The sequence below is a fragment of the Festucalex cinctus genome, chromosome 17, assembly GCF_051991245.1.
Source record: "Festucalex cinctus isolate MCC-2025b chromosome 17, RoL_Fcin_1.0, whole genome shotgun sequence".
In the NCBI taxonomy this organism is placed as follows: domain Eukaryota; kingdom Metazoa; phylum Chordata; class Actinopteri; order Syngnathiformes; family Syngnathidae; genus Festucalex; species Festucalex cinctus.
Window position 1 is genome coordinate 10146826 of NC_135427.1, and position 24633 is coordinate 10171458.

At 40.5% G+C, this 24633-nt stretch overlaps 1 protein-coding gene across 4 annotated transcripts; it reads left to right on the forward strand.

Moving 5' to 3' along the window:
• The first annotated feature begins 650 nt into the window (after positions 1-650).
• On the forward strand, positions 651-22712 carry LOC144004785 (liprin-alpha-3-like). 4 transcript variants are annotated; one of them, XM_077502313.1, is made up of 32 exons: positions 652-898; positions 6071-6379; positions 6458-6849; positions 10521-10622; positions 11979-12143; positions 12307-12381; positions 12486-12545; positions 12747-12875; positions 13137-13229; positions 13736-13788; positions 14227-14455; positions 14639-14722; positions 14807-14938; positions 15326-15388; positions 15507-15586; positions 15732-15918; positions 16002-16192; positions 16287-16530; positions 17150-17289; positions 17368-17516; positions 17591-17687; positions 17782-17863; positions 17942-18142; positions 18232-18294; positions 19555-19581; positions 19695-19870; positions 19947-20044; positions 20131-20306; positions 20419-20487; positions 20746-20908; positions 21634-21702; positions 21791-22712. In XM_077502313.1, the coding sequence occupies exons 3-31, from the start codon at positions 6490-6492 to the stop codon at positions 21684-21686; spliced, it is 3741 nt and encodes a 1246-aa protein (XP_077358439.1). In that variant the 5' UTR covers positions 652-898; positions 6071-6379; positions 6458-6489; the 3' UTR covers positions 21687-21702; positions 21791-22712. The 4 variants fall into 4 exon arrangements, with proteins under 4 accessions (XP_077358441.1, XP_077358439.1, XP_077358438.1 ...); XM_077502312.1 differs by having other exon boundaries at positions 6071-6849; XM_077502314.1 differs by lacking the exon at positions 12486-12545 and having other exon boundaries at positions 6071-6849.
• The last annotated feature ends 1921 nt before the right edge of the window (positions 22713-24633 follow it).

Sequence of the window (24633 nt, forward strand, 5' to 3'; positions counted from 1 at the left end):
TTGCCGAGTCTTAGTCGATGACATCATTGTCTGCGAACACATTACATCATCCCTTCCCAGGCTTGCTCTCTTAAAGACAGCATCACCTTATGTTTACCCAGCCGCACACATAAAGTCGCACCAAAATGATAACAACATCAGCATATTGAGAGCAGGCGTGAGGGTTATTAATAGATTGTTTGCACGCGCTTGGGATTTCTTTTTGAGCATTTGAAGGCTACATTTTGACATTTGCTTTTATTAATTATAATTATGGCTCATTTTTCTCAAATGGAGACAGAGGCGAAAAGAAATAGCCTCTAAACTGGGATTGTTGACACTATACAAACAGTTATGAATATTATGGGATTGCAACACCACAGCATCGCCCCCCCACCACCACCACCACCACCACGGATCCGTCATAGTGTTTTAATGGGGTTGTGCACAGGGCGCCGCACTGCAATGCATTATCGTTTGTTTTCAAATAAAATGTCTGTCACTCAATTTGCGTCCTCCCAACCCCTCAAGTCCCCCAAACCCTCCAAGCCGCATCGGCATCGGCGTGCGCGTGATTGGCCCACGCGTGCACGCGCATAAATCACAGAGATGCGGAGAATGCTGAGAGAATGTTTCTTTAAGAGCCATTACCTTCCAATCCCACCGAGAGGGGGGGGTCTGTGCTAAGGTGGCGTAACGTCACTCTCCCTCCCTCCCCGCTCCTCTTCCTCGTCGTCGTTTACATGTGGGGGTAAAAAAAAAGAAAAAAAAGAGAGAAGAGGGGGGGGGGATACACACGCGCACACATACACACACATTAAGAAGAGAGGGGCTTTTCTCGGATCCGGATGAGGGGCGCCGACCCACGCAAAAATGGACCCAAGGACTATTTAACGCCAAACTAACCACGACGGCGATGGTAAGGATGCAACTTTGCAGCGAGAGACAAAACAATGGATGCATGCACACACACACACACACACAAAAAAATGCAAAGGCAGAAAGACTATAACCTAGCGTGCTTGTGTGTGTGCTGTCATCAAATCAGTGACAGGTGTGCTGTGTGCACGCTTTATTTACGTGTGAACAAGCCAGTCAAAAGCTACTTAGAAATGATAAGCAGCTAATATATAGCAATTGTGATAGGAAGAGTGGACACATGGTTGGAAGCTGCTGCATGTTAAAATTCGCTACACAAAAATCGAGATTGTGGCTTTTGGTGAACATGAAATTAAATGCATTGTAATTACATTTTTATGCATTTTTTTGGGGGGCCAACTCGTGACGTGCAGGATGCACGCTATGTATGCATGCATGCTTTTATCGTGTCATGTTTGCCATAAAACACTCGTTTAAACACCCACACGCGCACGCACACATTGGATGTTTTACTAGAAGAATGCATTCGAGGGCTGCTTCCTCCATTTATCCATACGGCGATGGAGATCATCGTCGACCTGTCATATCGTCATTTTTCCCCCCCCATGCGTGCGCATGGTCGTGGATTCCTGTGGAAATTTTTATTGGAGAAAAAAAAGAAAAGGAAAAAAAAGGCGTGTTTGGTTCGGTTCCGGGTGTTTTCATCCCCGCAAAGCAGCTGCCGACAGTCACTTATCGATTCCAATGATGCGTTTCTTCACCCACGGGTGGAGGGAGATGGGGTGGAGTGGGGGGGGCGTTTAATGGCATTAAAAGTGGACTAAAGGGGGTTACTGGTTATCTTGTTGGCTCTGGCAGATTGTAACCTCAAATGTTTACTCAACATCCCCACCTTTTATAGATCATTTTCCTAAACATTTCACTATACAGTCCATTTGTAGGCCATTTAAAAAAACATATTCTTATACTCAATAATGAGTACTGCACGTTACCGTGTACTGTACTCCACTGCAACTTGAAATGGAGTTGTATGCTTAAATAAAAGTGCAGACAGAATTGGCATCCTCAAATATTCTGCGTTTTTACAGTTGACTTTTACAACTTGGCAACATAGCTGTGCATGGCTAACTTTATGTACAATTGCTAAGCCAACCTGCCAAGTACAGTTATACACAATAAAAGAAGGAAATTATCCTATCTCTTAATTGTTTGGAAAATTATTTATTTTATTTAATTATTTATTTTATTATATTTTTTTTATGTTGTTTTTCTGTCCTTATTGAGCCAAGGCCCATATGTTACATGAAAACTACAAAATAAAATAAAAATAAATATTTTTTTTATATACATAAAACTGTAAAATAAAATAAAATTAAAATTATTTTTCATGTAAAATATGGGTCTCCGGTTCGAGTCCAGGCTCGGACCTTCCTGGGTGGAGTTTGCATGTTCTCCCCGTGCCCGCGTGGGTCTTCTCCGGGTACTCCGGTCTCCTCCCACATTCCAAAGACATGCATGGCAGGTTAATTGGGTGCTCCGAATTGTCCCTAGGTGTGCTTGTGAGTGTGGATGGTTGTTCGTCTCTGTGTGCCCTGCGATTGGCTGGCAACCAGTCCAGGGTGTCCCCCGCCTACTGCCCAGAGCCAGCTGAGATAGGCGCCAGCACCCCCCGCGACCCTTGTGAGGAATAAGCGGTCAAGAAAATGGATGGATGGATGTAAAATATGGTCCTTAGCTCAATAAAGACAGGAAAGCACAATTAACTTTTTTACTGCCACACTTTATAAAAAAAAACTTTGATATGTCAAAGGCTTTGGTCATTCACAAAAAGAGATATAATGCTTCCATCTGCTAGCCATAGTTAGTGTGTGTTTTTGATTCCACAACCCATTGACCAGGCAGCACTGCACTTAGACGTTGCACTGAGAAAAATAAAATAAAATAAAAAACTTAGTTGACGTCATTAAACGTTTATGGCGGCATACGTTGTGATTTTACTGATCGTTATTAAACGTTTTTGGCAGTCAAAGAGTTAAAAAAAAAAAAAAAGCTAATTAATGACTACCCTTCCAGGACTGAAAAGGTACAGGTTATATTCCCAAAAGACAAGTATCAACAGGGATGTAACCGAATAAGACACAGTAAGATAAACAGCATTGTATGTTTGAAACACATGTGACATTGCACCCCAAAAGTAGTTGGAAAAGTAAGATAATAAGATGGCATCTAATGTATTTTTCGATGAAGACTTCCTTTATGGACATTGCTTTGAAAAAGCCTCTTCCCTAAACAGTTGCCACATAGAGTTGTCTAAAATGTCTTGTCAACAATCAATGAGGTCACTGTAATCCGTCAAAGTCAAATTGAGACAACTGGACTTTTGTTGTTTGTAAAGACCTTTAAACCAAAAAGCTTCCTCAGTTCTAAATTTTAGGTATTTCCCGGCGTGGCTGGTGAAAGACTGCCGTGCATACCGATCAGCTGCTCACTTGCCTGCTGGCAAAACAGCTCGTTGGGGCTACTCTTCCTCTGGAATGAGACAGTCGTAAAGGGGAGGGATGTCAGGACGTTTGTATACACAAAACTTACTCCTCTGGTTCCAGACAACTTTTCTAGTTTGACAGATGGCTTCTTTTCCATCCTCTACAAAATTTGGACATCACTGTCCTCATTTGTCCTCCTTCTTGAAGTGCAAATGAAGTAAGAAAGCATCCAGTGCAAACACTGTTTTGCATCAGTGACCATCAATCACTGGGACGAACAGTGAAGATGTCAAGTTCTGTTAGACAGCTAGGAACCAATGACCAGTTTTGGCCCTCAGATGATGGTTGGCGACCAGTAGGGTGGACCCTGCCTTTCACCCAAAGTCATCGGGAATAGGATCCAGTTCACCCGGTAGTGAAAATGGATTGGACGCTGAATAAGTATGTTCTCGTAGATGAGACAATGAAATATAAGAGAGTAAAGAATAACACTCTATTAATGTGCAATCCATTGCATTTTTGGCCGCGGGTTCGCACTGTGACAACGGAGGCCGTAATCAGAGAGAGAGGAAATTCAAGATGGGAGCAATATGCAGTACTGTAAGTCACAACAGCAACGCTGATTAAATGAAGATAAGTGGAGTGAGATCGCGTTTTCAAAGCCCTTACGTCAGATTTTTCATTTCTTGTCAAGAGGAAAATGGGAAGATCAATACCGTTCTGATGTCTGGCCACAGTTAATATACAGTATGAGGCTGCAAGTCAGCTTAGCTTAGCACAAAAGCGGCAGAGGGGAAGTGCATGCTGTCTGCCTCGGACAGAAGAAGAAATGGACACTGGTGCATCGGTAAAATCTAATAAGATCCAACGCTCGCATTGTTGTAAGAAAATAGTTCATAAATAATAAAATGGACAATTTAAATGAGTATGTTTAAGAACTTAAACATAAGAAACCATTGTGGTTTGCAGTAAGTAATTCATCATTCTAATTCTTCTGCTAGTACAGTAATAAATGGTTAAATTGGGGCTAAGTGATTAAAAATGAGCATTAATATTAGACTGTACACCAGGGATGTCAAACATAAGGCCCGCGGGCCGGATCAGGCCCTCAAAGGGGTTTAATCCGGGCCACGAGATGATTTTGTAAAGTAAAAAAAAAAAAAAAAAAAAAAAAAATGTAATGTTGGACTAATTAATAAGACGGCCACAATCAAATATATAAAATAAATAAACAATATATAAAATTTGCAGTTCTCAGATGAGCAGTGCAACTTGTACGGGGAATCGTCCTGGATGTTATTATTTTACACACAACTTAAAGTTGCGGTTTGTTTAATTATTATTATTATTATTATTATTATTTTTATCATAGACCAACAAATGTGTTAAATACGACACAAATTCAATTACTGGTAACACAAATATATGACAAGGATTAACGTCCTTATAACTTCATTAACTGCGCCACGCAATGCATTGTGGGAACAATATGTATGCAAAACCGGTAGATTTAACACATCCAGAACCCAGTTTTGATGCGTTCCATTTGCATTTGTATTATTGTTTTGGAACAATATGATTACAGTTGAGCTCCGTAATTTAGGGCTGGCACACATAGCGAAAATCTGCGTATAATTGACGGCAATTGTTTTTAAGTTATATATCGTTATTTTACTGATGCGGCCCACTTGGTAATATATTTTCCTCTATGCGGCCCCTGAGCTAATATGAGTTTGACACCCCTGCAGTTTACACCAATCTGATCAGCTGGATCGGGATCGGACAACATTTAGCGTTTTATGTAATGTCTTTGCTAGACTGATCAATGTCATTTATGGGCTCCACGAAATAAGACATTACATGCTACACTCTAAAAACAGTTGGGTCAATTCGACCCAACCTGTTTTGCTCATAACATCGCCAAAAATTGAGACATTTTGTATCAAAGAACCCCCAAAATTGGGTCATTTTGAAAAAAAACACCCCCAAAAATTGGGTTGTTTTGAACAAAATGCAACCCAAAAAGTTGGGTTATTTTTAGAGCTGTCAAACAATTACATTAATCACATCTTACAATTTTGATCACTTGATTAAAAAGGCTTTTTATCAACATTTTTTGCCCACCAAATTTGAAGATCACCCGTTATGTGTAAATTCTTTCGACATTGAATGTTATGAGAACGTCTTCAACATTTTTTTTGATCGACTGCACACTCTCATCCTCCTCTTTTTACTTGCGTACTTTAAGATAAAAAAAAATGTAGTTATGTTTATTGCTCAAACACAAACTGTGCTACCTTTAACATAACCATCCACTGTCAAGCTAAAGGGTCATCTCCGGTCAAGATTAATAGTACGATTAATCTGTTAATTTATGATTAATGCGCTATTTTTTTTTTAATTAATCAATGAGTTAACACTTTAACTTTGACAGCTCTAGTTATTTCGTACAAAACAACCAAGAAAGTTGGATCATATTAACACAAGTAGCGGATCAATCAAGTTTGGGGCACAAAGTTGGGTTATTTTGACCCAGCTGTATATTTAATATTTATCAGTATTTAAAAAAAATAATAATAATCACATGCATTTTTTTATACATTGAGTTTGTGCTATTCGCGGCGGCGGCCGACGGTTGAGTAACTATAAACAGTTGATGCTAAAAGTTAGCATATTATAATTGCAGTATGTTGTTACTGTCTGACATCATACATGTTCTTCTTTTGCAGTTATTGCGCAATGCTGTGAGAGGTGCTACCTTGTGGACACAGCCAAGGAGCACATACCCTCCTCTAGCCCAAACTTTCTGCACAGACTCTCCTCCCCATACCCGCCCTCCGCCCAACCCAGCCACCCACAGAATGGCTTCCCCGTAGAAACAGCCCTCATAAACATTCTGATCACTTACCATGCAGATTGGGACTTTTTGAAGGAAGAACACGGCGACAGGTGCAGGTGTGAGGCCTGAGGACGTGAAAAAAAAAAGCAATAAAAACAGGGAAATATGCTCACCAAAGGGATTATATTTCCCCAGAAATGTAAAGTTTTACATTTTGAGCATTGTATTATAATTGTACGTACAATCTGGTAAAACCCAAGACTTTTTTTTTTGCAAGTCTCCTGTAGTTGACACGCACTCACCGGTCTCATGATGATGTGCGAGGTGATGCCCACCATTTCTGAGGATGGGCGAAGCGGCACGGCCGGGGGCTCCTCCTCTCCCGCCGGGACCGGGGCGGGAGGCCCGGGCGGTGCCATGGGAGCCGGAGGAGGAGGAGGCGGAGGCGGAGGGGGCTTCGGCGGGAGGGATATCCGAGGCGGGGGAGATGAAGGAGGCAGCACGGGCAACCTGGAGTCTCTGATGGTCAACATGCTGACGGAGAGGGAGAGGCTGCTGGAGAACCTGAGGGAGACGCAGGAGAGTCTGGGAATGGCGCAGCTACGCCTACGAGAGCTCAGCCACGAGAAGGAGTCTCTTCAGAGGCAGCTCTCCATTGCCCTGCCGCAGGTACGAGAGATTTTGTGCGCGGTCACAACATTAGGTACACTATACAATGAGATGGGTTTACGATTCGATTCGGCTCAGTTCAAGAGCGCATGATGCAATTAATTTGTTTTCGTTTTACATACGTTTCACTTCACACTTTTCATACTTGTCAGTACTCTAAATGTGCCATTTCCTTCTAAGATATCTCTCAAAAAAGACGATACAATTGATACATATCTCGATATATTTCAAAGCGGAACAATTCAATTTGGTTCCATTTGATACACATGCATCTTGTAATCTGATTTATGACATTAATTTATGTTTACGCCACATTTGTTTAGTATATATATTTTTTTATTTTCATAGTGAACGCATTATCCAATTTCTTAATTGTTTGGGAAAGTATTTATTTTATTTTATTTTATTTTGGCCAGTAGTTTTAATGTAAAATATTTGCCTTGGCTCAAAAAAAGACTGGAAAACACCATTTAAAAAAAATATTAGTGATTATCAAAAGCGTTTCCCCTTCCAGGACTATATATATATATATATATATATATATATATATATATATAACTTTTCACTGCTGAAAATTGTTCAATTATCCCTTTCAGTATAATAAATCTGATTTTGTTTATTGTAATGCAGATAAATTTATTGCTTGTTTAAAAAACAAATTAAATAAATAAATGTGAAGAGAACCTTGAAGAAATAATTGCATATTAAATTGCAATTGCAATATTCAAGACACAAAATTGCTATTATTTTTCATGAGTCCAATTTTCTTTTCTTTTTTTTTCTTTTTTTTTACTTTCACCTTCTTTCACCTTTCCTCTTTACATTTGAGGTAGATTGCAGCAAATCATTTCTTTCCTTTTGGAGCGTGACATTATGCCAGCAATAACTTTGCTGTTTTCTTTCCAAAAAAGTCCAACCGACAAGTGTTTGGGCTGTGAAAAAACATGTCTCAGTCTGAATTTGATGACTAATAGTTGTTAGGTTATCACACAGAATACCGTTTATGGATTATTCTCTTTGTGCAATGAGATTGAATAATAAATGTCAGTCTATTGTGCAGATGTAAGTAATTAGATTGATGGGTACATTTTGTGAGGATGCCTAAAGGAAGCTCGCACCCTGTGAGGTAACTGTTGCTGCCATGTCCTATCACAGTCTAGTGGTGATGGTATGAGTACTTGGCTGTGAAGTGAGCTCATGAGACAGTAAGCCTTTGCAGTGACAGTTCAAGCAGCAGCGAGCAGCACGCTAAGTGAATGCTAAAATCCTCCTTCTGCACCCTCGCTAATGTTTCTCTACCGTTAGAGCACGTTTGTGCTCGTATCCTCCGATTTATTTCCACTCGTTGTGTAATCAGGTGATAAATAATGCTGGGAGATATTTGCTAAATGGTGGAAGCCCAATTTGAATGAATAGCTGATAGTCGAGGAATCCTCCTTAGTACACTGGGAGGATTTGCTGATTAATAATGAGTGTTATTTGCGGATTTTCTCCTCCGGCTATGATGAACAGCTTTGGCGTTTTCCTCCGGGATCAATCCCCACTTCTGATTGTGCGTGAGGCGCTTTACAGGCATGTTTACTTTGCTGCCACACTCTGCTGTCTTCTCAGCTGTAAATGCCGAGAATCCTGCCAAGGTCCACAGAGAGAAACGTGCGAACACAAGATAGCTTCGTCGAGTCTTCATCTGCGAGATTCAAACGCGATATTCGCGTTATTTTTAATTAGAGTTCGAAAACAGATATCTTCATTTTTGGTGAATTTAGTCAAAGAATTTTTTTTTTATTTCTGTAATTTTTTATTTACGGGTTAATGTAAATGGAGTAGCACTAGGCAAATAATCAAATTCAAATGGACATTGCAATGTAATAGCATGTAATTTTCAAATCACAAAAGCTGCAACATTTGGGGTAAATAAAACTGCTTCATTTATTTGGTCAATATAGGCTTAGGTTTTTTTTTTTATATGTTTAAATATGTTCTTTATTTTAGGGTGTCAAAATTAGTGCGTTCATTTAAAATTAACGCCACTAATTTTTTTTAAAGCGCAATTAATGACCTCCCCTTACTTAGAAAGCCTATACTGGGGGAACTCATTCATTCAACACATTCACGTCAAAATTCAGCAGTAATATTTACACAAGATCTCCCAGAGTCGTCATTTTGACTGTTCTCAAAATTGGATTTGTTGTTACTCTGTTTACATAGATCAATAATGTTCCTGGTCTTTTGACGTTTCCTCTCTCTGTGTGTATATATATATATATATATATATATATATATATATATATATATATATATATATATATATATATATATATATATATATCATTACTGCACATTATAAACAACCTATAATCTCTAATAACACTTAATATTGAGGCACTTACTTGCTAATGCAAGCACAGATTGAGTTCCTCCACACATTGACTCAGTTTATATACATAGAAGGGCCAAAACATGCCTTGTGAAAATTAAACTGCACTAAAAAAAAAAAACAACCTAGCCACCAGTGCGTGCTAGAACTGCACAAATGGAAATCAACCCAACTTTTTAAACAGATGTGCTACTTTTAATATCGTGACATGACGACGGTGATATATTGCGGTAGTTTTAATATCGCGATATCACGATATTGCTGTTATCGTTATATCCCTATTGGCGACTACATCCACCCGACAGTTGGTGTCCATATTTGATCATTTAATAATGTGAGAAATAATCACATATTAGTTGCAATTGCAATATTGAGAAAAAAAAGGAACATGTTTTCTACTATTTCTACAGTGTATTTTTTTTCACCTTATATCCAGAAAAGAGCAAGCCTCCACAAACCCCTTCACCATGTTTACGATTTATCACAGATCGAGCTCCGGATTATGTTTGAGTTCACCTATAAAAAAAAGATAGCGTGAGATGGAAAAAGAACAAGAAGGGCCAACTGAGAATCTGACCGTCGTCCAATGCAGAAACAATCCCATCAGTCCCAAAGACCTACTGTGTCGCCATCTGCAGCCACCTCTCTTTGGCTCCTTTCTCTTCTCTCATTGAGCCGTCGCTTCTGTCTAGATTTCCAAGCACAAAGAACGGAAAACGTCAGATATCACACATTATTATTATTTCATTTTATTATTTTTTTACAGCAACATCGCTATATACAGAGAGAGATTCATTAATCAAACTGGATAAAATAGATTACGGATGCACAAGTTTGCTATGATTTGTTGTGCTTGATAAGACTCTGTCCTGTTTCAAAGCTGCAAATGTATCCTCAGTGGTGTTGTAAAATGACACATCGACACACTGTGTTTGTCAGGTTTATATTTGAGGGGTGGGGAGGGGGGTCTCTCGTGTATTCCAGTGTCGGGCCATTGTGTAACTGTGTGATGTAATGCATCCATGTGTTCACAAGGCAAGTGGCGGAAAGTGTGTCAGTGATTTGCATGATTATTATGTTGTTTTACATCACAGCCTTCCTCCTGGCCGCAGCTGGGCTTTGTTTCTCTTGTGCAGCTTATGTTTCTGTGTATATCTAACAGAATCTGAATGATATCTTAATGTTTGGCCTGGGTTGTTTTTATCCCCTAAAACACACATCCAAGCTCTAAACGAGGCACCGTTCAGAATGGTTTGTTTAGTCGGCCCCTGAACACGTCTCTTGTGTTCTGCAGGAGTTTGCTGTGTTGACGAAAGAGCTCAACGTTTGCCGGGAGCAGCTTCTGGAGAGGGAGGAGGAGATTGCCGAGCTCAAGGCGGAGAGGAACAACACACGTGTAAGATATTTAGCAGCCATTTTGCTAACACTTTGAAACAGTTGGGTCAAAATGACACAATTTGGGTCAAATTGAACCCAATTACTGGGTCAAAAAGTGACAGACTGACACTTGGGTCAGTTTGACCCAAAAATTGGGTTGTTCACATAACATTTTGGGCTACATGCATAACCCAAACAGTCCAGTATGTAAAATATGTATTTATGTATGTTGATGGTTGCCATGGCCACCTGATGTACCATTTTTTCAGATCTGCTCGTGTATAATTAGGTAACCCAATAACTCAACAAAGGGTTAATTTGACCCAACAATTTCATTACTCGCAGAAAATCTGATACAAAAATTACGACACAACACGGGAATTAAAATTAAACATATTCGCCATATACTGTAAACCAATAAATGGTGCATTTGACCCAACTAATTTGTTACTATCAAAAGAATTTGACCCAAAAAATATGACCCAACACAAAACGACATAGAAAGTAGGTTAACATATCCATCTATCCATTTTCTTGACCGCTTTTTCCACACAAGGGTCGCGGGGGGTGCTGGAGCCTATCTCAGCTCTGTTTTGGACAGTAGGCGGGGTTCACCCTGGACTAGTTGCCAGCCAATCGCAGGGCACACAGAGACGAACAACCATCCACACTCACAAACACATCTAGGGACAAGTCGGAGCGCCCAATTAACCTGCCATGCATGTCTTTGCAATGTGGGAGGAGACCGGAGTACCCGGAGAAGACCCACGCGGACACGGGGAGAACATGCAAACTCAACCCAGGAAGGCCGGAGACTGGACTCGAACCCAAGTCCTCAGAACTGTGAGGCGGATGTGCTAACCAGCCGCCCAGGTTAACAAGTTAGCCATACAAACCAATAAATGGTTCATTTAACCCAACAAATTTTTTACCCTAAGAAAATTTGACACAAAAAATATGACCCAACACAAACTACACGGGAATTCGGTTAGCATATTAGCCATTCAATCCAATAAATTTGACCCAACAAATTTCTCTCAGAATTTTTGACCCAAAAAGTACGACATAACACAGGAAGTAGGTTTACATATTAGCCACTTAAATCAAGAAATGGTTCATTCGACACAACAATTTGGCCACAGTCACAAATAACGCAAACAGCCTATGAATTGGGTTGATGAAATAACCTAGCTGTTTTTAAAATGTATCTCACATTGACAGCTTCAGTGTCATCTTCCTCACTCTTTGTGATCATGTTGGTGGGACACTTTGCTCACTCTTTCCTTTTTTCTCTCCATACTTTATCAGTATGGCTTGACCCTATCTTCTTCCCTCCTAACAATCTCTTCTCCACACAACTGGCTCACTCCGACAGTTGTTGCTGGAGCACCTGGAATGCCTGGTGTCCCGTCACGAGCGCAGTTTGAGGATGACGGTGGTCAAGAGGCAAGCCCAGTCACCAGCGGGGGTGTCCAGTGAGGTGGAAGTCCTCAAGGCACTCAAGTCTCTCTTTGAGCACCACAAGGCTCTGGATGAGAAGGTGGCTCAAAACACTGCCTTCGTATTGTCAATTAAAGGAATTAATATTTATATTTACAGGGCTTTCACTGTAATAAAAAAAATACTTAGTCACATGTGCAAATTAATGAAACCAAATGACCAGATTATGACCTTGTTGGAACCATCTCTGTCCTCTCATGCAGGTTCGAGAGCGTCTCCGAGTGGCCCTCGAGAGGGTGTCCATGTTGGAGGATCAACTAGCAGCGTCTTCTCAAGAGGTAATGTCATACCAATTTTTCTCCATAACTAAAGTATTCTCCCCTGGGACAAACTCATGTTAACGAGTATTCTCTGTTGGCCTGCTTTGTGTCCTTCTTTCTAGGTAATCTCTTTAAGAGACCAAATTAAAAGGCGTCAACAAGGGGTGGACGGCGGGAAAGATGTAAGGGAGGGTTTTATGGATGTTGGTTCCAGTTGTTTTGTTTTGTTTTTGTATACGTGTTAGCAACCAGAAGTCACGTAGAAAAGTAGATGTATGGGTATCATGAGTGTGATTTATATTTCTTAGCAAATCTTGTGTTCCCGCAACTGTCCGCACTCACATTTCTTTTCTTTTTTGTTTTGTTTATTGTCGCCACCTCAGCGACTACCCAACGGTCCCGCCGCTGGCCTGGAGGACAGCGAGCTGGAAAGACAGCGGGAAGTAGAAATAGAGCGTCAGAGAGGCGAACTCTCACAGCTAAGAGAAAGGCTGGCGCTCATGTGCCGGCAGGTGAGTGCTGTATTTTTTCCATACACCATTCATTCACAATTGAGTCTTTGTCAGAAATTTACACATGGTGGATGTGAAAGGTCGAGCCAACCCAATAAAGTGATAGACTTTGCGAATCAACATCTTTGACTTGCTCGAGTCAGCTTGTTAAGCTTATGCCACTGACTATGTGTAATAATGAATCACTGTCACTATTTATTTACACGTGTACACTGACTCACCTCGGTTATCGTCCCGTGTCCATTTGTGGCGTCTCGTCAGGTTGGCGAAATAGAGGAACAGCTTGCGGCCGCCAGGAGGGAGGTGACAAAGTCGGAGGAGGCCAATCAGAAGCTCCAACGGGAAGTGAAAGAGGTCTGTTGGGCCAGACTGTCCTTTGCGGGCCAACATCCTGATCTCCTTTCACTCCGGGGGTTCCCAATATATACGTATCTGAACATAACATAACATAGCATAGCATAGCATAGCATAGCATAGCATAGCATAGCATAGCATAGCATAACATAACATAACATAACATAACATAACATAACATAACATAACATAACATAGCATAGCATAGCATAGCATAGCATAGCATAGCATAGCATAGCATAGCATAGCATAGCATAACATAACATAACATAACATAACATAACATAACATAACATAACATAACATAACATAGCATAGCATAGCATAGCATAGCATAGCATAGCATAACATAACATAACATAACATAACATAACATATGCCATTGAGAATATCATTCTGTGCATTTTATTCAGTTAAAAAAGTTTCTCATTTGTCTTAAATTAATAGCTAACAGATCTGTTGGTATCAATACATAAATGTTTATGATGTATCTTTTGCTCTTTCAGGCCCTTTGCCAAAGGGAGGACATGGAGGAAAGGATTACAACACTAGAACGCAGGTAACCATCCATTGTTGACATAAATTTTGATAGGCAAATGAAAAACTATGACCAACAGATGGGACAGACAGAATAAAAAGTGCCCCAGAATCTTAGCTAAGAAGGGAAGACGCGAGGGGGGAGACGAGGCTCGAGCCATGTTCAACAAAAGGGGGGCATAGTGTAAGACTGGAAAAAAAACACTGCAAATGTAGCACAGACGTTACAAGAAATCTCACGACTTGCACATGTAGGAAACGGAAAGGATGGGCCTCCGTCTTGTGCGTTGCAGTAAACAGAAACAGAAAGATACCTTCTGCAAAATGTTTCCACAAAACTAGAATTGTCCAAAATGTTTTGGTAAGATCAAAGGACTAAGAGGTCGAGCCACTAATTGAAGAATTGCTAGCTCCAATATTTTGGTCCACATAATCCAATATCATCTGGTGTGGTGTGCAGGTACCTAAGTGCCCAAAGGGAGGCCACTTCTCTCCATGATATCAAGGACAAGCTGGAAAACGAGCTGGCCAGCAAGGAGTCCCTCCACAGGCAGAGTGAAGAGAAGAACCGACAACTGCAGGAGCGTCTGGATGAAGCCAAGCAGAAGCTCCAGCAAACCCTGCAAAGAGCCGAGACGCTGCCCGAGATCGAAGCTCAGCTGGCGCAAAGGGTTGCCGCTCTCAACAAGGTAGGAACAATCCTTACATTTAAACTGCTCTTAGATATTTTGATAGAGCTTTTGTCTGTTGATCAAACTGTTGCGGAAAAAAAAAATCTTGTCATTTGGGTTATAGCCATCCTTTGAAATGAGATTTTTTTTTTTCCCCTCCCTTCGGGAACAAATGATTTTCTGACTGAAGTTTTCTTTTAGGCAGAAGAGCGCCACGGTAACTTTGAGGAGCGACTACGGCAAATGGAAGCTCAACTCGAAGAGAAGAACCAAGAGCTACAGAGAGTAAATATCATTTCCCTTTTCAGGTTTAAGACAATCGAGAATTGTTTCCTGCCCAGTAACTTAGTTTCTACTTGGTCCAATCAGGCGAGGCAGAGAGAAAAAATGAATGACGAACACAACAAACGACTCTCAGATACCGTCGACAAACTTCTGTCTGAGTCCAACGAGAGACTTCAGCTGCACCTTAAAGAGAGGATGGCAGCACTTGAAGAAAAGGTGACCTCAACAACTAGCCAGCCAGTTAAAATGGATATTTGACGACTATAGCCGTCAATGGCAGTGAATGAGTTAATGGCTTAACAGGACAGATTAACTGGGTTAAAGCGTCAGGGGCTAACCTTAGATGTTCTACAGATGTGCTTTTTTATTGTATGCTTCTATGAATAAAGGTGGGGGTGGGGGGGGGGTGGGGGGGGGGGGGTTAACCTGTCCTAGAGGGGGATATTCTGTCCTAGGACCCTTTAATGGTAACCCCTGGGGATGAATCTGTCCTAGGACACTATAATCCTGGGTTAAAGTGTCAGGAAGGGTTAATCTGTCCTGTTACACCGAGTATGTAGCATTTAGAAGTACCAAATATGTATTTCGTACTTTGCTTTCTAGAATGCTCTCTCAGAAGAACTGGCCAATATGAAGAAAATCCAGGATGACCTTCTTGCTAATAAGGTATTCAGCTGTCATGTTTGAGGCGTTTTTCCTAATCCTAACCAGACTTTCTACATTCTCGCTGAGAAAAACATGAATGTACAAGGTGATATCTACTACTTTCTCCTCTGTATTCCAGGAGCAGCTCCTCGCTGAGCTGGAACGGATCCAACTGGAGCTGGACCAGCTGAGGGGCAGGCCCGGCTCATCGTATTCCAGGTTTGTCATAATGAACCGTAAAAAGAGTGTTGATTTATATCACGCTCAGTCACTACCAGATAAACAACGTATCGCCTGAGTGACGAGAAGCATTGTCATTTATGAGTATGATGGACTAACAAGAGCATTCTGGGTCTGACTGCAGGGCGGGCAGCGTGAGCTCACTCCCATCCACCTTGTTTCGAAGATCTCTTCCAGGGAGCGCCTCAGAGTTGCGGTACCCCCAGGGCGGGGGCTCCCTTCCGGCTGGCTACAGCAGCTCCTCCGGTGGCGTGGTGGTCAGGCGGACTCACCGCGGCCGCTGGGGGCAAGCTAGGGACGACTGTAACAAGGTGGTCATCTCGTGCTGAGATGATGACATCTTGACACATCAGTTGTTTGTACTCCTCACTTCCGTTTTGCTCTCTCTTTCCAGTATGGTGAATGGGATGCGGGTACTATGATGGGACCCGGGTTTGAGGGCGTGGAAGGAGTCTGCTCTGACGACGAAGATGATAGGGAGACTCTGTTTGGGTCGGAGCTGCTATCGCCAAGCGGGCAGACGGATGTACAGACTTTAGCCATTATGCTACAGGAGCAACTGGAGGCCATCAACAAGGAGATTAAGTATGCAGGTTTAATTGCACTTAAAGGGAATGATTTGAAATGCCGGTGCTATTTGGGGACATTTTCTAATTGCTCTTTCTGATTGTCCTCTCAGGCTCATCCAGGAGGAAAAGGAGAGCACAGAGTTGAGAGCGGAAGAGATTGAGAGCCGTGTTAGCAGCGTGGCCCTGGACGCGCCACCAATTCCGCCCTCGTCACTCGGAGGACGGGACAGTGTTGGTCGGGGATACATGACCCCTTCCATCACCTCCTCCACACTGGCGTCTCCCTCTCCACCTAGCTCTGGTCACTCCACACCCCGCTTGCCACATTCTCCCGCCAGGGAGAATGACAGACAGGTACAAAGCTTGCTGAATCACATTTAACACATTAGCAAACACGGTTGCTTAATGTAGCACTAAGGAACTTTTCAACCTTAATAAAATATTTTCATAACTCTTCTGATGAAACATCGACTTAAAACTAGTTGAATGGTACCTTTGCTATGGCTTGAGGGGGTCTGTATCATTTTTACTGGCACTAAGCAACTTTGAGGTGGATGGTAGGAAAACTGCCACACAAAAAACTACAAATATGCTGACTGCTTTAAGGCATATGTCACTCCCCTCTTTCCCCATTTGTTACAAAGATGAAAGTCAATTTGAATGTGGACGAACAATTACTGCTTTCCTGGCAGAATCTGCAAAACAAGTGAAATTTTTTGTCTGGGGCGACCTAAATGAAACAAGAAAAAGGGAAGCTACCCAGATAAAAAGACAGTCAAGGATTAACATGGGTCAAACTTTCGCTCGCTGCGTGAGCTAAAAAACTAAACAATGAGCTTGTCCTCATGGGAAAAGTGGTCTTCCTTCAGGACAGAACATTACCGCTTTTGCCCATATGGTGCTCCCATAATCAATGTAAACTGAAAGTTCCTTAGTGTGGCTTTAAAATGGAATGAACTTTTCCCCAATGCAGAACAGCAGAGATGGTGAAGAATGCCGAGCGCTAGCCTTGATCGATTCGAACCCTCCCGCTGTGCCTCGAGCCCTGCGACTGGACCGGATGACACACACTCACCCAGGAGCAGGCCTCGATGATCACAGGGAATTTCGCAGGTAGGAACTTTGCTTGCCTCCCAAGAAACAGAATGTGGCGGGTTGTTCCTTCCACTCCACGGGTGTGTTTGTCCTTAGTCTATCTGCTGATGGGGCCATCACCGCGAGCCAGGATTCCCTCCACAAAGCCAGCAAAAAGAAAAGCATTAAGTCCTCTATTGGGCGTCTCTTTGGGAAAAAGGAAAAGGGGAGGATCGGTGCACCTGGACGCGAGTCTACCTCTTTGGGTTTGTGTCTTCATTGAACATGTTTTTTGGTTTTTGGTTTTCACATCTAAACATAATATCTGGAAACAATCCAGCCTCAACTCCGTCAGATGACTTGGGCCCAGCAGACCCATTGGGACTGGCTAAACTCGGTACAGGAACAGTAGAAAAAGACCGTCGAAGCAAAAAGAAGTGAGTTTTTTTTTTCTCCAACTACCAAAATCATGTTATCGTCTAAAATTATTATTTTTTATATTCCACTTTTAACGTTCCACTCCCTTGCCAGGCATGACCTTCTCGAAGAGGCTTGTCGTCAGGGCTTGCCCTTTGCCTCATGGGATGGTCCGACGGTTGTTACATGGCTGGAGGTATGGCTTCCATGTCGTGTTTGTTTTGGTCGCCCGATAGTTTGTATGGCCTACAAAATGTTTGCGTTGTTCACGCAGTTGTGGGTAGGAATGCCGGCATGGTACGTTGCAGCGTGTCGCGCCAACGTGAAAAGCGGCGCCATTATGGCCAACCTTTCGGACACAGAGATCCAGAGAGAGATTGGCATTAGCAATCCTCTGCACAGGCTCAAACTCCGCCTCGCTATCCAGGAAATGGTTTCCCTCACCAGCCCATCTGCGCCGGCAAGCACACGCTCTGTAAGACTTCCGGAAACCCAACATTATTGTTTATCTAAAAACTCAACTGGCTGTCAAGAGAAGACTCGTTTTGAATCTTATCATTACAGTCGACCAGTAATATCTGGATGACACATGCTGAGATGGAGTCACTCGCTGCTGCCACCAAACCAGTAAGACTGATTTTATTTTAATGCTGTCATTATTGTACAAAAAAAAATGCAAGCACTGAACTAATTAGGTTGTTATAACACTCTAAAATCAGTTGGGTCAAAAATAAACAAGACTGGATTAAAAAAAAAAATGAACTGACCCAACTTTTTGAGTTGTGTAACCCAAAATGTTTTTGGGTTATTTAACCCAAAATGGTGGGTCAAATTAAATAACCTAAAATGCAACCCAATTCTTCTGTTGTTTTGTGGGGTTTTCATTTTGGCCCTTCTTTTTGGGTTAGTTGAATAACCCAATTGAATTGTTTAAAAAAATGAACCGACCCAACCTTTTGAGTTCTTTAACCCAAAAAAAGTTAAGTCAAACTGTATAAATAACCCACAAAGCAACACGATTTTCTGGGTTGTTTTGTGGGTTATTCATTTGACCCAACTTTTTGGGTGAGTTGAATAACTCAAGTTAATTGGCTGAAAAAATGAACCGACCGAACTTTTTCAGTTATTTAACCCAACCTGTTTGGTTAAGTTACATTAATACAAAAATGTAATTTATAAAAGGCCATGATGCAAAAAATAATAATAATAATTTTTAAATAAAAAAAAAAATAAAAAAATAAAAAAATAAGTGTCTCTCCGTCATGTCGTTTTTGTGTTACTGGCACTCAGAAGTCCATCTGATCAGAATATATCAGGCACTGCTAATCTGGCTAATCTGGCATAAAGCAACCCATTTTTGGGTTGTTTTGTGGGTTATTCATTTTAACCAAATTTTTGGGTTAATTGAATATCCCAATTGAATTAGCTAAAAAAAAAAAAAAAAGAAAGACAGAAAGAAAAAAGCAACTTTTGTGGGTTATTCATTTGACCCATTTGACATCTTTTGGTCAATTGAATAACCCAAAAAATTGGATCAGTCTCTTTTTGACCCAATTTAGGTTACTTGACCCAACTGTTTTTAGAGTGTGGCATTCTCTAAGAATATATTCAATCATTTTGATGTTTCCTCGACTTGACATGTTTTTTTTCTTTTTCTTTGTCTTTTATTAGGCCACGCCTTTCCCTTACTGTTCCCTTAAAATCTGTGCAGATGTAGTGCTTTTTTCCAACTAATTCTCACTAACAAAAACTTTTCCTTCTTCTGCCTTCCCTCTTCTCAAATTGTTTTCACCATAACACACACACATACACATATACACATTTCTCCTCTATGTGCACCTTTCCATCTCTCTTCTCTTTCACGGTTTTGCTATTTCAAACCACAAGGAGCAGAAAGAGTTCAGCTGGGATCAGGTGAGTTTAAGAGGTCAACGCTTATAGGGTGTCATTGTTTCACTTGTCGCAATATGCTATGATTTATGATTCAAGATACTAGTTTTCAAACTGTAGTTGTTGCTGTTCTACAGATCCTGGCTTATGGTGATATGAACCATGAGTGGGTGGGAAATGAGTGGCTACCCAGTCTCGGTTTACCCCAGTATCGCTCTTACTTCATGGAGTCACTGGTGGACGCCCGTATGCTTGATCACCTCACCAAGAAAGAGTTGAGAGGCCAGCTGAAGATGGTGGACAGTTTCCACAGGTAGATTATTGGTGATATTTTCATCTCCAGATGCTTCTTGGTCACTTCTTCACCTGCGCACTCTGAATTTCCATAGGGTGAGTCTTCATTATGGTATCATGTGTTTGAAGCGCTTGAACTATGACAGGAAGGAGCTGGAGAGGAGAAGGGAGGATAGTCAGCATCAGAACCAAGGTGATGACAATTTTCACTTTAGAAAATCTGATTTCCATACACTACATGTGTCTATTTGAACCTCCTCAACGTGTGCCTCTCCACAGATGTGATGGTTTGGTCCAATGAGCGAGTGATGTGTTGGATGCAGTCCATCGGTCTCAAAGAGTTTGCAGACAACCTGTTAGAAAGTGGAGTTCACGGGGCCCTGCTGGCTCTCGATGACACATTCGACTACACTGACTTGGCCCTTCTACTCCAGATACCCAATCAGAACACGCAGGTATTCACAAAATCTAAAATCTATTAAAAGTTTATCCCTCTCAATCTGTGAGAAAGGAGCTCTGCTTCAAGTGCCTAAACGGTTACATTATCTAAATCTTTTTGGTTTGCAGGCAAGACAGCTCTTGGAAAAGGAGTACAATGCTCTCATCTCCATGGGAACAGAGAGGAGGCCAGATGAGGTACTGCCAGTGAATAATCAGTTGAGATGATGTGTCGATTTTCAATCCCTCCTTTCTTCTGGTAGCGAAATATCTCTTGGCCTTACCCTTGTTGCGTCAGCCATGTTCACATCACTGCTAATTGCCAAATCACAGCATGTCAAATTGAACCACTGGTGGCGCATTGTCACAACAAACACCACTTAATCCACCCTCCCTACGCGATGGAGGCGGATGTTACAGTTAATGACTGCCATTACCACTTTGCGTCTCCTGTAGGATGGTACCAAAACGTTCACACGGTCACCCTCGTGGAGAAAGATGTTCCGAGAGAAAGACCTCCGAGGCGTCACCTCCGACTCTTCGGAAACGTTACCGGCCAACTTCCGTGCCTCTGCAATCTCTACCCCTTCTGTCACCCTGAGAAAAGTCCAGAGTGAAGGTAAGGAGGGGGACTTTTAGGTTTCGAAAATTTTATCCCTTCGCAAAGCATAAAACTAGCTTGGTGTGAAGCAACTCCCTTCACTCCCGACTGTTTTACTGGATTTTGACTGATTTTTTTGATTTTACAAGGCCCACAGAATATTGTGCTCTATTGCTATAAAAACATGGAACCTACCAAGAGAAAGAGACTCTTCTTTCATCGGGGGAAAAAAAAAAGTATATTTGTATCTGTTTTGCAGCAATTAGCATTAAAATATAGCTAAGTTTCATCATTATTCACATTCCTGGTGAAAACACTGCCAAAAAGAGCTTGTTGCAACATGGCCCTGGCTGATCTTATACTCTACTGCCACCTGCTGGCCGTTTTTTTTTTTTGTAATAGCTACCATTGCTTTAATCTTCAGGTCAGAAACTGCATCAAAGCCTTCTGTATGCTCTCGCATTAAAAGCAAACAAAAAAACAAAAAAAACATACGTTTTGGGGAGCGCAAGCCAAAATATTAAAAATGTATTCATACGTTTTTGGGGTTTGAATGAGTTAATTGGTTTAGAACAGCAATCTATAAAATCGAGAGTGGGATCTAATATTACGTTATTGAGTTATTTGAGATGATTATTTGTTTTAAAAAAAAATAGATCAACATTTAAAGTTGTCAGTTTCAATTACAGTCAAAAGAGAGTGGCCAGATGGTTCATAAATAACAATTACCTTCTCGCCGGTAGTGAACTCTGGTCAAAGAGGAGAGTCGGCGTCAGTGAGAACATATTCCTGCTAAGACAAAAGCACATCAGGTGAGAGTATTCTATGGGTCGTCTTTAAACATCACCAACAGAATCTAAGCTTACACTTTTCACTGGTGTGTTCAATATCACTTTGCAGACCTCTACCGCCATCCAGACCTGAGGAAAACGACAAACGACATTCGAGTCAGACATCTCAAAGAATCAAAGACTGAGCGAATGAGGTCAAAAGATGTTCTAATGAATGGATGCCGTTTTAATCATCTCTCTGTCTTTATCTCTCAATCCATTGTTGTGGCATGATGCTGTTTGATTCTGTAGAAAGTGACCAACGCCTATTGTGAATTCAACTTCTGTTTTTGAGTGTGCAATGGCAATACTGACACATTGAATTTATAGTTTTGTGGGGGGGGGGGGGGAATACATTCCTGTTCAGAACAGTGCTCACATTATTTTAGGTGAATTGGATAATAATTTGATCATTGATAACCACCTCTTAGTGACATCACAGTTCAGGACGGATTTTGGTGGTAACATGTATGTTCTGAAGCCATAAAATATATGCGAGAGGCACAAATGTGAACAGGGGAGGACAATGAAACAATAAGCTAAGTGCTTTACGACCTGTTGAAACCGGAGAATAACAGATAACGCATTTGTGTTCATATGCATGCCAAAAAAATCGACCATTTTAGAGTGAACGTCAGTCATCTAATGATGTGGAAGCTTGGGTATAAGAACTTTGTAAAATGTGTGTATTTTATTTTTATCATTTTTTATGACAATTGCTATTGTATGTATGTACAGTATGTATGTGTGTAAACTATATGTTCATTTCATACTTAGTTTTAAGATGGATGGTAATTTCATTTTAGCTTAACAAAAAGAAATATGGTTTAAATGATGGACAGTCAAGATATGCTACTTGTATGTGTACATTTTGGAAAAAAACAAATTGTCTTAAGTTGATATTACAGGAGAATAGTGATGATAATTGAATATAATATGATAACAATAATGATCATGATTGTAAAAGCTGTAATTAAAAACAAACAAACCTGTATGACGCCTTTGAAAGTTATTTTAGTGGCTCTAAATTTCAAGCTTGAGTTAGCACATAGCTAACAATAAGTGTCTGTTTTGGAGAAACTACCATGCTGCCTTAAGACATATACCATTTTTCTAAACTATTATACTGTTTTTCTGTTAAAAAAAAAAATGTTTTATTTTTTTTAGCAACTCAGTCGGAAAGAGACATGACTGCAGGAGTTAGCATGCTTAAGCTAATAAGCTTCAAAGCCACTTGGTTTGGGACGAGGTCCTAAGTCATCGGAGAAGGAAATAAATATTTGTGACACTTAACATTTTATTGGACACAAAGTTAATATATACACTCCTGAAGGCAGAAAGGGTCTTAAAACTGTCTTTCAAAATCTTCGCTAAATCTCTGGAACAACACTATGTGGTCATTCTAACATGATAAAAGCATTTTAACGATAACGTCACGTCACCTACTACCGGTAGTCACTATTCCTTCTCGGAACTAGGCTTTATATTAACAATTCACTCACAACTTCCAAAACCCATTAAAGAGCCCAGAATCTTAAGAACCAGATAAAAAAAACAAAAAACATTTGCAGCAGAGGTAATTTGATCTAAAAAAAATAAAATAAAAATGATGACGCAAAATGATTGAACGTATTGTAAATTGATACAGAATTCAAAACCGAAAGTGAACATTGTCATCTATGGAAGGAGTAATTAAATTAAATTGTGCATTATGTTAGCACCATCTACTGGCCTAAACACGTACTAACAACTGTCATGACCAACATTAAAGTACAGTAGTGTATTTGACTTGAATGACAAAAACAAACAGGTGTTTTATTTCTATGAAGTACACTCCAGTCAAAAGTTTGGAGGCAATTCTTCATTCAAAAATAAGAAAAAATATCATTATTGTAAGCATTTATTATTCACAGTTTGAACAATAACACTCCCTTTAAAAAAACAAACAAACAAAACAAAAATTATATATATTCTTCAATAATGATCAAATTATAATGTATTGCATGTACACATTAAATAAAACGTGGTTAAATATGAATTTCAATTCAAGCTTTTTTTTTTCTTTTTTTTTCTTTTTTTTAAAAATATTGTACTAAAAAAGTTAAACAACTGAAATGTACCTGGGCCGCTTTTCTTTCATGTATCACTGGTCGTACTAGTAACATGTTTTGAAAAATCATTGCTTTAGAGCAGCAGGTTTGAAGTGCAGTGATTATAAGTACGACACAATAACACAGACACAAAAAATTTTTTGCATTATTGAACAATGGACTCATTTGACGTAAAACTAAATGTTTCCTTGAAATACGACTTGAGAGCAATGAGTCATTTCATTTCAATTTCAAATCTACGTGCATCACGGCACATATTCGTCTTGTAATTTTTGTTCATTGTTTTTTGCGTGGAGGTGAAGGTTTACATGAAAGTCCATTTACCAGCAGACCTGCAAGTCATTGCACAGCTGCACTCACGTAAACACTGTGTGCTCTTGCACTCATGAATACTCTCGCCCACTCTTCCTCTCGTTATTCTCTAAAACAAACACCCGTCAAACTAAGATAAACGGGCGTAAAGTTAAAAACGCCATTGCGTGTCTTGTAATTGATGCAGCGGATGACGCATTGGGATGCGTTTGTTTTGTACAATTTTTTAAAGGGGGAATACAGGAAACGTAATTTGGTTTCCAATAAATCAGCTGTCTCATGACTGGATTATATGATGGTGATGATGTAGTCGAAAAATGAAGAACGCATAGTTAAAAAATTATTACTTAAGCTCTTTCCTTCATCAATGTCATAGATTACGTTCATCTGAAGGAATGTGATAGTCAGAAATTGTACAAATAGAGAGCATACCTAAGTTTTGTTATTTATTCCTATTTTAAAGTGGGAGGAAAGAATGAAAACAGTGAGA

Coding starts and splice junctions, on each gene's coding strand:
- LOC144004785 (XM_077502312.1), top strand. CDS start 6,490: ATGATGATGTGCGAGGTGATGCCCACCATTTCTGAGGATGGGCGAAGC. Junction 12,876..13,136: donor TGGCGCTCATGTGCCGGCAG/GTGAGTGCTGTA, acceptor GCGTCTCGTCAG/GTTGGCGAAATAGAGGAACA. Junction 14,456..14,638: donor GGGTTGCCGCTCTCAACAAG/GTAGGAACAATC, acceptor GTTTTCTTTTAG/GCAGAAGAGCGCCACGGTAA.